At 35.7% G+C, this 16,890-nt stretch overlaps 1 protein-coding gene across 9 annotated transcripts in view; it reads left to right on the top strand.

The window, feature by feature from the left end:
* NFIB (nuclear factor I B) overlaps window positions 1-16,890 on the top strand; it is a 587,047-nt gene that overhangs the window by 201,588 nt on the left and 368,569 nt on the right. For 2 of the 9 annotated variants that reach the window (XM_081802991.1, XM_081802997.1), the window contains 3 exons: window positions 223-388; window positions 3,481-3,563; window positions 13,573-13,661. The exons of 2 other annotated variants lie outside the window; for them this stretch is intronic. In XM_081802991.1, the coding sequence (XP_081659117.1) occupies window positions 223-388; window positions 3,481-3,563; window positions 13,573-13,661 (338 nt within the window). The remainder of the gene's footprint in view (window positions 1-222; window positions 389-3,480; window positions 3,564-13,572; window positions 13,662-16,890) is intronic. 5 more of the 9 variants (XM_081802992.1, XM_081802995.1, XM_081802993.1 and 2 more) reach the window with 5 other exon arrangements.

The raw sequence follows: 16,890 nt of genomic DNA, 5'->3' as shown, positions 1-16,890 counted from the left end.
TACCGATGTACAGTGTTTTGAAGGTGAAGACTTTCTTTGAAACGCTGCTGCTTCTTTTTACTACTAACCGCTGGTTGGTCCCTGTGACTCAGGCTTGAGAGGGCTTGTGGCATTCCCAGCAAGTCCGCAGGGTTCACGCGGCCATGTGCGCGGAGTGGAGCTGTTGGACGAGACGACTGCCTTTTGGATTGTTTCACCCGGCGTTCTGTTTTTGTTTTGTAGCCTAACAGCAGTGGTCAAGTGGTAGGGAAAGTGCCTGGCCATTTCACACCTGTCTTGGCACCCTCTCCCCATCCCAGTGCAATGCGACCTGTGACCCTGACCATGACAGATACTAAACCCATCACTACATCCACTGAAGGTGAGGCAGCTTCACCTACAGCAACCAGTAAGTATTTCTGTAGGAAATGAGAAATGTCCATCAAAGGCGCCATTGGATACCTGATCCAAGGTGGAGAACACGGCAACTTGTCAGACCCGATGGAGATTTCTCATTTATGTGGAACTAGCAGGCATGTATGTGGCCTGGCTATCACAAGCTCTCTCTTATCAAATTTCAGTCCGTACATCATATTTGAAAAGGGAGAAGCGTATTTGTTTGAATAAACAGCTTTAACAAAGATGATAAGTCATGCCTGCTTGTTCAAGGTATACATTGAAAAGACACCGAATAACGTAATGCAGTGTGCAAGGTTTCTCTGTCACCCAGAGAGAGATCAGATAATTGTTACTTATTGGAGCATTCCTAGAGAAATCAGTGCCTTCACAAGGCAGACTGAATCAGTGCCTCTGAAAGATAATTGCACGTTTATATTACCGTAGGTTATGTCATTGCAAAAAAACAGTTACAGGATGTTGGGTGCGGATGAGAACATTTCGAAGCTGAGTATGAGGCACATGTAAGCTGCTACCTACACTTTCATTGTCTATGACTTTTTTTCTTTTCTTTCTTTTTTTTTTGCTTATCATGATACATCAGGTACTACGCTTTTTAACATGGCTATCACATTTTAAATGTCAGAGATTTAGCCAGTGGACTTAACAAAGAACGTACCAATAAACCAATGATTCCTTTGCTTCTTCATACAGAATACTCATCAATACATAAAAAATTATTACACAGTTTTTTAATTGGCTTCAACAAAACTACCGGCTTCCTAGAACTGGTATAGCGGAATGGATAAAGTTCCAGACAGGAGTAATTAGCAGGCTCCTCATCAATTATGCATTCTGTATCTGAAATTCAGAGGTTCCATTTTCTTTCCTAGAGCAAAAAAAAATTGACATGCTCTGGAAATTTCTAAGTGAAAGTACAGAGACACCACTGGCTCTTTCTTTCTCAGGCTTTGGAAAGATGTTTTCCTTTTCTTTTTTTGGTGACTTCTGAAAACCTAGGAAGGAACACTACAAGAAAAAAGGACAATACTTTGAGGGTACAGTGAATTGAGCATTTCTTTCTCAAAATTCATGAGGCCCCATAGCCTAATCAGTCCATGTAGGCTTATAATTCCCATCAATAATCATTAATTTTTGTAATTGGTCAGTTGGTAGAGGGTCCAGTGAGCACTTCCCTGAATGCACAGATGGATGAAATCCAGTCAAGAAAGATTAAAAATTCTTTTGTTTTAAAGGTTAGCTATATACACTACGGCCACTAAAATACTTTTAAAAGTGGATGTGTTGGCTTCTTTTAGCAAAGTCAGTAATTTAAATAAAGGCAAATAGAAAACAAAGATTTTTTTTTTTAAGTTTTTGAAAGACTATCACAGGATAAATGATTCAAACCAAGTTCTAGAAACTTCAGGTACCTACTCTTCTAGTGACATTAATAGATGACACTCAAGGGAAGATCAGACCCAAACGATCACAGCTCTCTATGGGAGTGTTGTCAGCCTGCTTGCTAATGCATTGTTCTTATACTCACCTATAGGTTGGTCAAAAAGGGATCTGATTTGACTAATAAAATTACAAAATACTCAGAGGGAATATCTTGGTTGTATAAAGATGGCTGTATCAGCCCATTTTCCACTCCTGCATAAAAGAAATATAGTGAGTTGTTTTTCTTCCCTATACACAAACTTGGAGCTCTAGCTCCCGAGACAGCACTGATAATGAAAAATTGGTCTTTGAGCTGATAAGTCAATAAAATTAAAGAAAACACATAGACCAGGGAAACCTCTTTCTCATGGCTGGAAAGAGAAAATACCTCAGACTTGTTGCCCCTCTATAAGGGTGAGGCTTTTCTCCAGTTGTCCGTGCTGTACATTGAATTCCAGGGGCCTGGAGATCGAGGAGGGGCCCCGCTCTTATGGCTGTCCTTGGATGGGCCCCTTTATTCAGGAGTAATTAATGCTGAATTGTGAGCATCTTCACTGTTTTAAAAAGTTGACCTAAAAAAGCTTCAATGGATCTAATTCTACAACCCTTCAAATGAACATGGCAGAATTAATATATTTGGTTAAAAAAAAAACCTTTTAAAGATTAATGTCTGGATTTCTTATTAATCTGATAGTGTTAAACCAAACATTTTAGCTTCCTTCAGACCCGTAGATGTAACGTGAATGGTGAAAATGTAGTTCTTTTTATTCCGGCAGGGAGCAATGGGATTGCTTTAGTGCTGGGAACTCCTTTCCTTGTGAAAACAAACAGAAATCTTTAGGAATAGGGAGACGTTTTCTTTGGAAACTTCACTGTGTACCAAAAAGCACCTCTACGAAAAGTACTTACAAGGTGAGAGTAAATAACTTAGGGAATATTCACCATAGGTACTTAGTGCCTGGTGGCCAAGTATTTCAAAGGTGCTACCACCCCTCCCTGGACCAGTCACAAGAAATTGACTTCTTGTGCTTACGGAAAAGAAAGAATTTTCTCAAAAACATTTCTATCAAACTTAAGGTCATTTTCACACTGAATAGAATACTGACCTAATTCACTCTATATGATATCATAAATATAGGCTTCTCCTTCATGTTAGAAATATTAGATTTTCTCTTTAGTAAGACATGTTTCTTTCTGTATCATCAAGCTCATCTGCTTAAATCCCACTCATTACAAGCTTTTTCCCAATAGACTTTCAGTCTTACATTTAGAATCACAGACCATCATTGATTATCCCATTATTAGACAACTACTGTCTGGTGAAACAGGACAAGTAGGAAAACCCTTCTACTTAGCCAGTCCTTGGTTCCCCTGCAGTACTATCATTGGAGCACATAAGTGTGAGATGTCCACACCAGAGGCCGGCATGTGGTTGATTGGACAGATTTCTGGGGAGGGGGATAAAGGAGTTGAGTTGAGGTCAACCGCCATTTCTTTTATATCACTTGGTGTTCACTCAAACAAAAGAATAGGGAAATAGAGACACTTTTTTTTTTTTTTTTCGGTTGCAAATCCCACGTCCTGGGTTTTCTTTTACATGGACAGGGTGTTCATTCTGATAGTTCACAATTTTTATCTTTGTTTTTGTTCTTCCTTAATCAGCCTACACAGCCTCAGGCACATCTCAAGCCAATCGATATGTGGGACTAAGCCCAAGAGACCCATCCTTCCTACATCAGCAACAGGTGGGCACGTTTCACCCAGGTGTGACGGTGTAGCAAGCTTTCGCATTGGTGCTCTCTCCATGCTGCCTCTCAGATCTGGACTCAGAATGGGGCTCCCGGGGCTTCTGGGAAAGAAACTGATCATTTCATTTTCCAGAATATTTTCTCATTTATCCTTTGTTTCTTGCCTTTCTAAACAGGGTTTCTCAAATTGGCTCAAGACCTTTTCCATCTCTGTGACCTCTATCCATAACATCCATGAGTAACAGGGTCTCGGCCAGGGTATTTTTCTCAGTCTTATTGGCTATTGAGAACTTACTAGCCTTTAGCTTTTGAAGACAAAAAAATTGAAAACTGATTGAAAAGCCCATTAGAGTAGAAGCAGTACACAGTTTGTGTTTTTGAGCCCTTTCATATTTTCCAGATGTTTTACTCCTCATTTTGGACTTTTAGTCCAAGAGGATGAGTTATGAAGCTAAAATCTCAGGCGATACATCATTCCTGTTTTAATAGGTTTAAATTGGTTTACTGATTTCAGATGTGATAAAACACTTTTTTTTGTTCTGCTTTCTTACATCATTTATGTTTCAAGTAGCATTTTAAATTTCACATCTCATTAATGCTGTAAATTTAATGCAAATGAAGTGTTTACCCAAACTGTGAAAATATACAGCCAGGATTAATGGTGGCTTATAAACAAATTAGCCACAGTCAAAAGCATGGAACATACCAATACAGAAATCCCACGATTCTAGTTATAGGATGACAGAAATAATTCCAAACACTTTAGAATTTAAATACATTTTATGATGCATATGTTTGCTGCTCTCAAGTTCTGATAGCAGAGTGGTTTGAAATTAACAGTGTGCAAAATATTAAATAGGGAAAAATAGGCTATCATGAATAAGAAAAAGCTGGTATAAACTAACTGGCTCTTCGTTCGAAAGTTGAATGCGCGTATCTCGCATCTGTCTGTGTTTTTACGTATGTGGTCAGCCCGCGCAGGTACTCATGCCTGTTTCTTTTGTTGTGGACTTGCCCACCTAGCTCGTGTTGTATCTCTCTTAGCTGTGCCTCCTGCAGAATTCCCAAGTCCTGCCCAGTTGCGGACCAAGGTAGCAGACGGCATAGATCAAAGGTCACCACATGCAGAGTTCAGAGAAAAATCATAAAGATGATAGCTTATTCAAGATATTTGACATTGTGCCAGATTTTTAAAAAGCAAAACAAAACAAAAAGGGTGAGAACTAACTGAAAACATCTGTACACAGTTACGAAAATACCAAATAATAATTAGTGGTTTTGCCTGCCATTGGCTTTTCAACATAATTCTCTGGAATGTTGCTTTTTTTCACCTCTAAAATTGCTATAATGTGAAATGTGTTATAATTACTATAATATGGTTATATTTGACAAATGTATATGTTCACTGTGTTTTCTAAAAACATATGTAGGATTTATAGGTTTAGAGACTTGTTCTTTTAAAAATCATTCCGCATATTTTCAGAAATATTTTTACCATGGGATTTGCATTATTCTTTATGACACATCTCTACTTTCTAGTTAATTTTTTAATTCATAGACACATGCCTCCATTATTTAAACCTTTAGTCCCCCATTTAGATTATACCCAGTTCCATGTATTTAGAAGCAGTCTTCCTATCCCCCTATGCTAACCTATGGCAGCTTTAATATTTTTTTTATATTTATCACTTATGACTAATGTTAGAGGCTCAGGGAATTATGATCACAAAAGTTCATCATGCAGAAGTTACTTCTTCTTTCACATATCCCAAAGATAAATCAAGAAAACTTAGCATCAGGAAAGCATGAGCCTTAAGGTAGATGGAGTTCTGAGCATACTTTAATTAAGACAAATATATATATATATATATGTATATATATATACATATATACATATATATATATATGAGTTCTGGAACTATAAACTTTTCTCATCAAAGACCACCACTTCTTATTTAAGTGGGCAATGTCAAGTGAAGACCCCTTACAATATAAATAATATTTGTTTGGTCAAATGCAGTTGATATTTATGGAATGCACGACGTGTCTTGATCCTTGGAAGAAAAAAGCTATAGAAGCTTCAGAGCTAAACATGTAATGTTCAATTCTATTGAGGATTGGTATTTACCAGGCAAATGGATAATTTGCCCTGTATATAATGGAAGACTTAGTGCTACTTTTTGAAATGAAGAAGCTCAATATGCCAGATTTATAATGAGCTACAATTTTGAGGCATGCAGAAAATGCATGTACATTCATCTCATACTATACATGAATATTACTGAAGTAAGGTTCCAGTTAAAACATGATTACTTTTATGCTTTTAAATTTTAAAAGAACCACTGAGCTGAAGTTTCAGGCTTACTATCCAGGAACAGAGGGACAGAAATAGTTTAAGTGACTTCAGTAGAGTAAAGGTTATGCTTTCCCACAGCAGAAATGAGATTGATTTACTGTGTCCTTTCATTACTTTACAAAGATTTAAAAGAGACCACTCTTGTAACAGCAGGTTCTAAATGCATTTGGTTTAAAGCACTCAGTGATGAATGAAAAGGAAAATCAAGGGGTACATGAAATAAAGGTAATCAATCATTTTATATTAGCTAGGAGAAATTCAAAATTAGAAAGGCAATGGATTTAGTCTGAGAGAGTTCTTTTAAACATTCCCCATAGCCTTTAATATACATGACCCCTTAAGAATAAATATTGTCACCAGGTACATTCTTCAGTTTATTGGCGGCTGCTTTATAAAGATTTATCCTTTTAGGTTATGAAAAGTATTGATGTGCATTGTGCTGTGCTATTTTTTCTCAGAAAAGAACTTTAATATAGCCTACATAAATTAGGGTTAACGATAAATTTAAAATTGTTGAACAATTCTGACTATCTTATAAATAATCTTTCCACACGATGACAATAAAGCAGACCCTTCAATATAGTCATTTCTAACACACAAGGATACTGGCCTTCTTCGATTGAGATGGCCAATGTTAAAATTAACCCTATACTCCACTTATAAGAGTAATATGTCCATATTGGCAAATTTGACTCCTAAAAGTATATGCTTTTATGCCCATCAACTTGGTACACATACAGCTGTTATTAGTAATTATACATCTCTGTGCTCCTTGATAATGGTTATTGCTGATTATTATTGGTCGCCAACGGACTTGAAATACTAGTTTTTTCTGACACAGGAATTTCACCTGTCACTGCAAATATTGCTATCTCATTTGAATCTAAAAAATAAAAAAATCCATAATCATGAAGAGTAGTTCAAAAAGATTCATGGAAACCAGTTGATAATTTGCCATTAAAAACAATCCTCTCCAATTGGTCATAATAATCAGCTCATGCCAGCTGATCAGGACTTGAAATTTTTCCTTTATCCCCTAACACAGTCTTGTGTGTTGTGTGGTTCAAGGTCCGGAACTAGACTGTCTGTGGGATGATTGACTTAGTTCATGCACTCACTATTGGCTTGGGGAGATCTTGAAAGCAGACATCAATTGGAGCTCCATATTCTTCTTTAACTTTTCTGTTGGAAGATGGTGTGGTGGCTTAAGGAACTCCTGGGTCCTGCTTTGGCAAACTGAACTCTGTAGTCTCTCCTGAGAAATGTCTTTTTTATGATTCGGAACTTTTTCACAAGTGTCAAGGACCTCCTCTCTGACTTCACTTCACAGAAGTTTAGCAGAATGCAGTGTTAACCTTTCCTCACACTGCACAGAGTGCACGGCGCACACTCACCATGATAGGCAAGGAGGGAAGTACATGTCCCAAGTTTTGTCTCTTTGACAAAATGGGAACTCTATAGCAGAGTGTTGGACTTTGCTCATAAAATACAGAAATTATTCTATAATCCAGTCTACTGATTTTAGCATAAATGGTGAATATGAGACAACTTACTTGAATTAACACCAGTTCCTTATCTGGTCAACCTCATAATGAATTTGTTAAATCTCAGGCCTTCTTCTTTGCTCTCATTGAAAGTTGCGGGATCAAAGAGGGTCTCGTTAACTTGATTTTCACCCTTCTATTTGAGTGGAAGGTTGTAATAAAAACATAAATCTTTACTATTATACATCAGTACAACATATAAAAAAAATCTTACTGCAAGTTGGAAATAAAAGTTTGTAGCTAAGAAGCTTCTTGTTTGGAGATAAAAGATTACCATTTGAACCAGCTATTGAAAAGCATATTAACTTTTGATATAGATTTGAGATTTTGCTAAAATAAATGGGAGGTCCCTTTTGCCTTTCCAAAGGGAGACAACAAAGTCAAGTAAGCTCTAGTTCGTAAGATGTAAGGCTTGTTTTCATCATCTCTCAAAATTATAATCTCCTGACTATATATAGCACTTATTAGATCTAATGAATACATGGCCTGATCAACTCAGGTCCTTGCATTACGTACACAATTGCATGATTTTATTGGTGCTTGAGCTTCAGCATGTTACATCTCTTGCATGACTACTTAATGCTATTATTTCAATTTCAATTACTGGGCCACCTTATATCAAAATATTTTCAACACTTTCCTTGATATAGTTTTGAAACTCAAATTTGGAGGTACTTTTCATTACACTGGACATTTCTCTTACACCAGATGGCTTCCTAATAAGACATTGCCTCTGTAGGATTTTTTTTTTTTTAATTAAGATATTAATTGAAATTTCTTTACAATGTTTGTCCTGGCAAATGGCAAAGCCAAAGCTAGGTATATTGAGACCACTGGAAAGGTAGTCTTTTATTAGAGGCAAGCAATTGAAAGGACACAAGTGGACTATCAACAAACTTTTCAATAAAGTCAGGAAGCAGGCTATCAACACTTGGGCTGTTCTTATTGTGTCTGTTATCATAATTGACAGCTTGACGTAAAACCCTATCACATGACTTCTGGGTAGGTATGTAAATGGATAAGAGGTCACTCTTCACATATGCTAGCTGGAGAGGAAACACATTTAAAGGAAGTTTCAGTCAAAAAAACGGCTATGCAAATGTTTAGCTTTTTGGCTAGTTCTTAAGTTTTAAAAAAAACCTTCCATGGTCTGTTTTATTATTCATTTATTTATTAACTTACTTTGAGTAGTTATCAAATGCTAATGTCCAGATAGACCATTCTAATTAATGTAAAAATAAAGTTATGTTTGCTGTAACCTTAAATTCAATCAACAAAATCACAAGGGAAAAATTTTCTTCTTCCCTGAAAATATTTACTTTAAAAGATCTAAGTTGAATCAGGTAAGTAGAGGAAATTCTGAAGGTTATAATTATAGCCATTTTAGTCTTAAATATTCTTGGGCTGCACATAAAGGACAGAGTAGGAAAAGAACAGTGATAGGCAAACTAGTGTCTTGGGTGAGAACCAGGGAATAGGAGTTTGCAAGTGTGGTTTTAATGTTGACACAAACAGGGCGTGTCTGACCTTGGACAAGTCCATAAACTTTGCTGTCCTGTATCCTTATCTTGGAAAGGAAAATGTAGAGGTTGAATTACACAATCTCCGAGTTCCTGTGAAACCTTAAATTTTACAAGTTAAAGTAGTCTCCATCTAAAAAAAACTTTCATTTTCTGATACTTATGATTCATGATCAGTTATGTTTACTTTGTTCATGGGCCATGCATACCCATTTAAAGTAATTCTACTGTACTAATTCAATTAAATATCAAGAAGCATGGGTTTCAGAAACTGACATTAGAATTTAAGGTACTAGGATGATCTTGAATATCTTTTTTTTTTAATGTGTTATATGTCTTACATATAACAGTTTCATTCTGAACATTTTGCTTGTTCAGTAAGGCTACACCCTATTCATTCAGAGGCCATTTTATTTGATCCATGGTGAGTAATTAATAATAGCAATAAAATAAAATTCTACTAATCTAAGAGTTAGAGGAGAGTTTGGATATTGGAGTGGTTAATCTTTTTAAGCATCCCCTCAAAAGCGCCTCTACCCCTCAAAAATCTGTTTCCTTGAGGCTATCTGGAGAAATGAAAAAAACCTAAGAGAACATAAAAACATGCCTTTCAAGCTATTCCCTTGAGGGTCCCTGTAAACTTAAAAAAAGTGAGAAGGTAAATTTGCCTGTGTTGATTATTCTGTTTACAGTTTAATGGTTTATTGGTTCAACTGAGAGCTGTTGTCATCATGAGGGACTGTTAGTTCATCGGCCTGTTTGCTGAGTCTAGCAAAATAGAACATTTTGCTTACCTTCTTTCCTTTGTTCCCAAAGCTAATTGCTAAGCATTTAACAAAAGCCCCTGTTAGTAACAATGGAGGGCCCTCATTTGAATAAACAAAATCTTAACTCTGAAATCACAAGCAATATTGATTCTTTATGGCTGTCAGCTACCTACATGACTATGTGAGTGTAGTGTAGGAAAAGCTAATGATCCAAATCTTAGGTGTTTTCCCTTACGTAGATTTTTTTTTTCCTATGTAGATTTTTGAGGAAAACTGGTTGGATCCATCCTTGTAGGCAAGGAACAATGTTCTCATCCCAGAGACTTTATAGAACTCCATCCTAAGAACATATGCAGTGAAATCTTAACCTTCACTTCTTTCTTAGTTTGGACTATTTCCACCTTAACCCTTTACTCATAGCTTTTCTGGAGGAGAATCTTGCTTCTTTACCTCACCTTCCACTTGCTTTTGGAATTATATATAATTGTTTTAATATAAATTTTACCTTAATTTTCTAGATACTCTAATTTCATATTGATAGATGCATATAAATTAAAGAATTAAAATTATTTATGTGAGTGTGCATTTCTATAAGGATATGCATATGCTCAGGTCTGTCAAAGACTCTATATTGTCACAAAAATAAGAATTGCTATCCATCTCCAAACTAACAGACAACTTTAATAAACTAAATTTCTAAATTAATCAGTACCTAGAGTTTTAAGTTTGATTACATTGGAGAAAGCAAGTAATTTCCTAATTTTTGAAGGAAAATACTTGGAAAAGCCATTACAGTGTTACTGAAGCTTAGGTAGCACTTAAAGTTTTAAAATTTAATTTAAAAAGAATTGATAGCTAAAGTATGTGACGCTGCCTGTCTCACAGGACGGACACTGAGAAATCATCATGCCAACTTCAAATCACATTATCACCTATTATTTTAAATTTATTTAGAGCATAATGTAAAAAGTTTTCGTTGTTGGGGATACTGACTTATATTAATACTAAGAACATTTAACATGCTCCAAAAGGAAGCTTTAATACACCTAGTATTAACCTTTTATCACCTAGAATCTATTCAAAATTTGCTGAGTCAGAACTATCTTTGTCAGTCTTCGTAATTGAACTTATTAGGAATAATGTCATGGAAATCTTTAGTGAAGAGGTGATTTCTATTTTAATTATTTGTTTCCCCTACCACACCATCACCTTTAAAATTTCACTTTACTAGGAGGTTTATTAATTCAAAGATGTTTTACGCAAAAGAAGGTTAATTAATAAAGTAAGACCAAAAAACCTGAAGAGACTCTTGCTTAAATGACTTGGCTTAAGTGACTTATAACAAATAAGCATGTATAAACCTGTCTCCTCAGAAATTTTTGGAAATGTTGATAAATGCTACCTCACAATCTAGGTAGCTAAGTAAGTATAATTTATATTTTTCATTTTCAGTAACGGAGAGGAAATTAACTCAATACAGATTAATATCCTGCCAATTTCTTTGGCATCTAGATTACTGCTAATTACTACATTCAATGATCATTTTGTATGTATTTCATCATATTTTCTGTTTGAAAGAAAATATTCCTATTGAATTTATCTTAAGTATGGATGAAAGTGAATAGCTATAGTCAGGTTTAACCCCTTTGGGACTACTCTTAGGAAAGAAAAGCCCAAAAATACATTGATTTTAAATGTTACATATGTGGCCAAAGGTAGCCCACCTGACATATTTTAGGATGGTAAACAAACAAATAAATGTAACATGAGCAATGTGAACAACAAAAAACTAAGCAGTTTACAAATGCTTCCTTTCAAGGAGACATAGGGTTCCTGTAATTGTTTGTGAGACAAGTCAGTTCATCAGCGAGTAATATTTAGGTTCACATGGTTTTGTGAAAGCATCTTTTTCCGAACACTTGTCCAATCTAAGCTGAGAGCCCCACAGAAACTAACCTGAATTTAGCAGAATTATCAGGAGCTGTGCCTGAAGAGACACCTCCATTCTTGAGAATATTTAATTGACGGAAAACTAGGATTTTCATTGACTAGAGCAGAATCAGTAAGTGGCCCCTAAGGTCATCTTTACACAAGCTCGTTTTTGTTTTGTTTTTTTTTTAACTGTTTTTAGCTTATTTTCATAGTACTGCTTTTAAAAACCATATTTTGAAATAGACAATTGGCTTACTGTTGCTGTAAAAAAACAAGTTCAGGTTGCCCCATCACATTGCATTACTGATTAGATGATCCATTTGGAGAACTTGACAAAAATCTCGCCATAAAGTTTGTGATCTGTTTGATTTTAAAACTAAGCAAGTATACATTTTCTCCATCATGCAAGTATGATGGTCCATTTTAAGAATATTTTTCATTCCAATTTAATTTTTTTACTGGTTTATAGCTTCTTTATGAATACATTCTGAGAAGAATCTATGTATCTATCAATCTATTTATCTGGCCATCTATCAATCTATCTATCAATCTGTCTATCTATCTGCCTACCTACCTACTTACCTATCTACCGACCTACCTTAAGGGAATTTTTTCAGTTCTTTATAAAACTACTTTCAACTAAAATATCAATATAATGAAAACACATGTTTTGGAAATTTTGAGGTGGTATTTTTGGAGACTCATAGATCTGTAGAAAAGTGTGCAAAACGATTATTCTAAAACTCCAGAATCACTGTTACTTAGAATGTGTAGAAACTCATTGGTCTAACAGGAAAGGTAAAGGTTCTTAATAGCCAATTTTTTTTTTAGCCATAACATTATCAGAAAGGATTACAATAATTTATCATCAGTTTAAAGGCACTTTGGCTGCAATCATCATCTTGTAGAAATCCTCACTGAAAAGCAGCAAACAGGGTTCAGTGGATTGCTGTAAGTCAACTTTACAGTGCGAGATGCAGTTCATTTACAGCATGGCTATCTAACAATTAAAAACTATGATCTTCTAGTGGGGTGTCCCCCCCCCCCAGAGCCAGATAAGTTTAGTTTCTTAAGCATAAAAATAAGCAATATATCTTTTCAATAAATCTGCTAGCACTGTAGGGCAGCTGTGAGCCAAACAGAGCTGGATAGGGTTACTCGAACCCTCTTCCAAAGGGCAGAGCTGATGACTCCGAGATCTGGGAAGAATTTGTTTCAGCTTGTACTCCGAGCATTCCTCGCTCTATTCAGATGGGTAAAGTATTTTAAATACCATTACTCGGAGTTTAAAAACGAAAATAGAAATTCTTATCAACTCTTCCTAAACGGTGCCTCTTTGGCTAAAACAAAATTAGGAAACATCTAAAACAGAGTGCCTTGATGCTTCTAAACGTAAGCTAGGGGGGACGTAGAGATGGGGTCTTTACTCCTCTAAACTGCATGTCTCCTGTGTTTTGCAAACTGCATGCTTAAAGTTATTGATTATTTTACTCCGTGCAGATGATTTGGTATGTTGCATAAAAAAAGCTTTTTTTATGTTCTTCCTGAAATATATCTCTCTATTGAATATTAACGTTTGCTTTTATTTCAGCTCGATTTGTACTCTAATAATGGCTAATTGTGATGTTCTAAGCACTCGTTTCTCTTGTATGCTTTACTTAATAGAGAAGCATATTGCAGTAGGTTTTTCTAAAAAGAAAAAAGTCTAGGAAGTTTTGCTTTGCAGAGTAAGGTTTTTCTTTTGCTTTTTTTTTTTTTTTCTTTAAGTTGCCTCTTGGGAAAGTAAGGTTAATGCCATGTACAATACTAGTTTGCATGTGTTCATTTAAATACTAAAAACTGTAGTACTGCTCGATCCATATCTGACTGCTAGGTTTCAATTGACAGCTGAGGATTTGTGACTGGACCATGAATCAAAACGGCAGGCATTTATACCCCAGTACCAGTGAGGATACATTGGGAATTACTTGGCAAAGGTAACATTTTAATTATTTCCAACCCTACACTTACACCTAAAAATTACCTGAGCTATAGTGTTTTGTTTTTAACTAGCTTTACAGAAAGTATATGTTAAAAATTTAGTTGTTTTGGCTTTACCATCCCTCCTTCCCTCCCCTCCTCCTTGCTTTCTGATGTAAATGCAACTTCAAATTAATTTGGGACTGTAGCATATGCTAAGTGATCATTGGAATTTCTAAGTGCTGTCAAATGTTTTCAACAGTTTATAAGTTGGGGGGGGGAGCGAGGAGAAGATTTGACACTTAGATCTTAGGACCTGAAAAATGAAATCATAGTTCTAGGGAAGATTTTTCAGCCAATTGAGGTTGAATAAAGCATTGGTTTTTTCACATTATAGACTCTTCTCACTTCAGCTCTTTCCTCTACTGCTAACTTTGAACCATTTTACTGTTAGCTTTTTCCCCTGTCAGAAGGGAAAAGCTAGAAGAAGATTTTCCAGTTAATCAATTAAACTGTTACTAGCAACACTCATTAATTCTGGAGTCAGAAGATTGTTGAAATCAATAGCTAAAGAAGGAATTTGGTTGAAATAAAGTTTTAACCTCTGTTTGTTGATTGAATCATTGAGAACTGAATTTATTTGGTTGGCTGAGAAAATTATTCTGAAACTTCATTTTCAAAACTAGTTTGATATTGTCTCATGTGTTGGTTTTGGAAAGTTAGTTGTGCTAAGTCAGCTTCTTATGTATTATTTTAATAAAGAACAAATTGTGTCAAATTGACAAGTTAAATAATTAAAATTCATGGCATAATCGTATGTAATAAGAGATAATAATTTATAGAAAAGAGTGAGGTAATCCCATAAGGAGTTCACCAAAAGTAGAGCCAACATAATTTTCCAGCCTTGCTATAATTGTAATGCCTGTGTTAAAAGTACATACTCTGATATCAGTTGTAAACATGTTGCCCATCTCCATTTTACTTGATAGAAACTGTTGAAGAGTAGAGTTTAAAAGAATTTGATTAACAAAATGTCCAATTTTACTCAGGTGAAAATTATTTGGAGTCCATTTAAAAATTTCATGAGTTTTTATTAATACTCTTCCTAAAACGAATACGATAGGACTTTTCCTCTTTTTAAAGATCGGTATAGCATCCACTTTAAAATGTATACATTTTTACATATTTTAATTTTTTCCCCAAGAATTTTATATAATTCCTCCATTTGGAAAAAAATACAACATAGGCTTATAAAAAAGAAAATAAGCACAAGGAAAGCATCTTATTTAAATAGTCTTTATAAGATTATGAATTAAATCCAATGAAAATGTCTTATTTGAGTGGTCTTAATTATTTTTAAGTTAATTTAATCGATTTGGTAACACCATGTTTGGATTTATTTGATTAAATAACTTCCTGATAGTCCATGTTCTCTCTGTCAGTCAGCAAAAGGGACTCTGTCTGCGTATAAACCTTACCGTATTGATAAGAATTGCAAATCAGATGAAGTCTACTCATGTTTTTAAATGTGGCTACAGCTGTGTGAACTTCTAAATCTGTGGATTGTCGATTGACATTTACTTCTCTAAAGTAGGCTAACACCTCTATAAAGAACATTAAAGCCAAATAAAGATATAAGTTATTGGTGATTTGAAATATGACTGCACCCAGTTCCTAGTCATTTTTTGAATCAAAAGTTGATATCCCCGAAAGCGAAAAGGTGAGTGGACAATGAATCACCACAGAACACATGGATCTGAGTGAATTAATATGATGACTAAACCTAGTTCTTTGGAGAGCATTGCTCATGTTACAAAATTCCCTCTTGTTGAAAAAATTGGTGTGGTAACAAGCTTCAGGTTAGAAGGAGTTGGAAAGAAACTCAGAACTCATTTTGTTAAGATTTTTTTTCTTCCCCTCTCAAAGATAGTAACCCTTTTTTGATTAATAGATAATGGGATATAGAGAATGGCTTTAATACTTCAAAAGGCTTTATAAAGGTAGCTTCTGGGTTTATTCCCTTTTTATCATGATTCAGAAGGCACGTCATTGATCATGGTGGCCATCACATTCATGCATTCAACAGGTGTTTATTGAATCTCTGTGGCAGGCTGTCCCAAATGCTGGGTGACTGATACAGGTGCTCACAGTTCTGAAAACCTAAGTATCCTGCAGTTTACAATAAATATGCTCAAACAAGACAGCAATTTTTTTTGATAGGACCCTAATAGTAGAGTCCATATCTGATAATACAGATATTCATAACATATTCATGGTTTATAGTTCGTGCTCTGTGCTTATTTATGAAGCTTCGTGTGCTTTCTTTTTTCTAGAAAAGATACTGAAAAAGGAAATCATAAACTTCTAAAATACCACTACTTTTAAGGCAGACAACAGACGTCTAAAATCATCAGGGCACTGCTGCAGCTTTAAAATTATCTGATTAAATTGAAAATATCTGAGCAATGTAGAGCCCTTCAACCAGAGAATTAAATAATCTGCCTTTGTCATAATGGAATAATAAAGAAACTATCAGGCTATTTTTGTGGTGGTTGTTGCTTTTTGTTTTCAACAAAAGGCAATCCCTGGAGACTTCGTAGTAGAAAAGGGCAAAGCTAAGAAGGTGTTTGGGTTTGGCTCTGTGTTTTGGCTTTGCTTCGTTTTATTTTGTTTTGATTGTTGTTTGTTGCCATTTCTTTCTTAGTACAATCCCTTGTCCGTGGTGGTCTCCCTTTCTGCTTTAAGCCCATCCTCCTGTAGACGTGTTTCCAGGTCACAAGCAGCACCTTGGGCAGGACTGGAAACGGCAGTGCTGTGGAGCTGGGCTACTGTAATCAAAGCTGGAAGATTTCCTCCATCCCCCTCCCCCTCGGCCCCGCCCCCACTCCAGCGGAGAAACAGTCCCTTAGGAACCACGGCCGACTCCATCGGAAAGTTTTCACAGACTTATTTAGGTTGCAGCCCTGAAGGTGTTTTGTTGTTTTGACCTTAGAATTTTGTGAGCCCTGTGTGTGTGTGTGTGTGTGTGTGTTTTGCTTGCACCTTGAAAACGTGAGTTTTTCTGTCCAACCCAAAGGTTACTGCAGTTAACCCAGAGTGAAATGCGTTGGGGAAGGGCTCATTTCTTGAGTCAGGAGGGGCTCAGCTCCGGGGAGGGTAATAGGTGATGAGTTGCTGACGCTGTTCTGTTGCGTCTGCGCTTTGTCCTCCGATGTGGACAAATTACACTGCGGCATATATGAGTTA

Source organism: Leptonychotes weddellii, chromosome 14 (assembly GCF_054177405.1).
Source record: "Leptonychotes weddellii isolate Sample4059 chromosome 14, ASM5417740v2, whole genome shotgun sequence".
NCBI classification, from domain to species: domain Eukaryota; kingdom Metazoa; phylum Chordata; class Mammalia; order Carnivora; family Phocidae; genus Leptonychotes; species Leptonychotes weddellii.
Note: the sequence above shows the minus strand (reverse complement) of the source record. Positions and strands in the feature narration are given on the sequence as shown.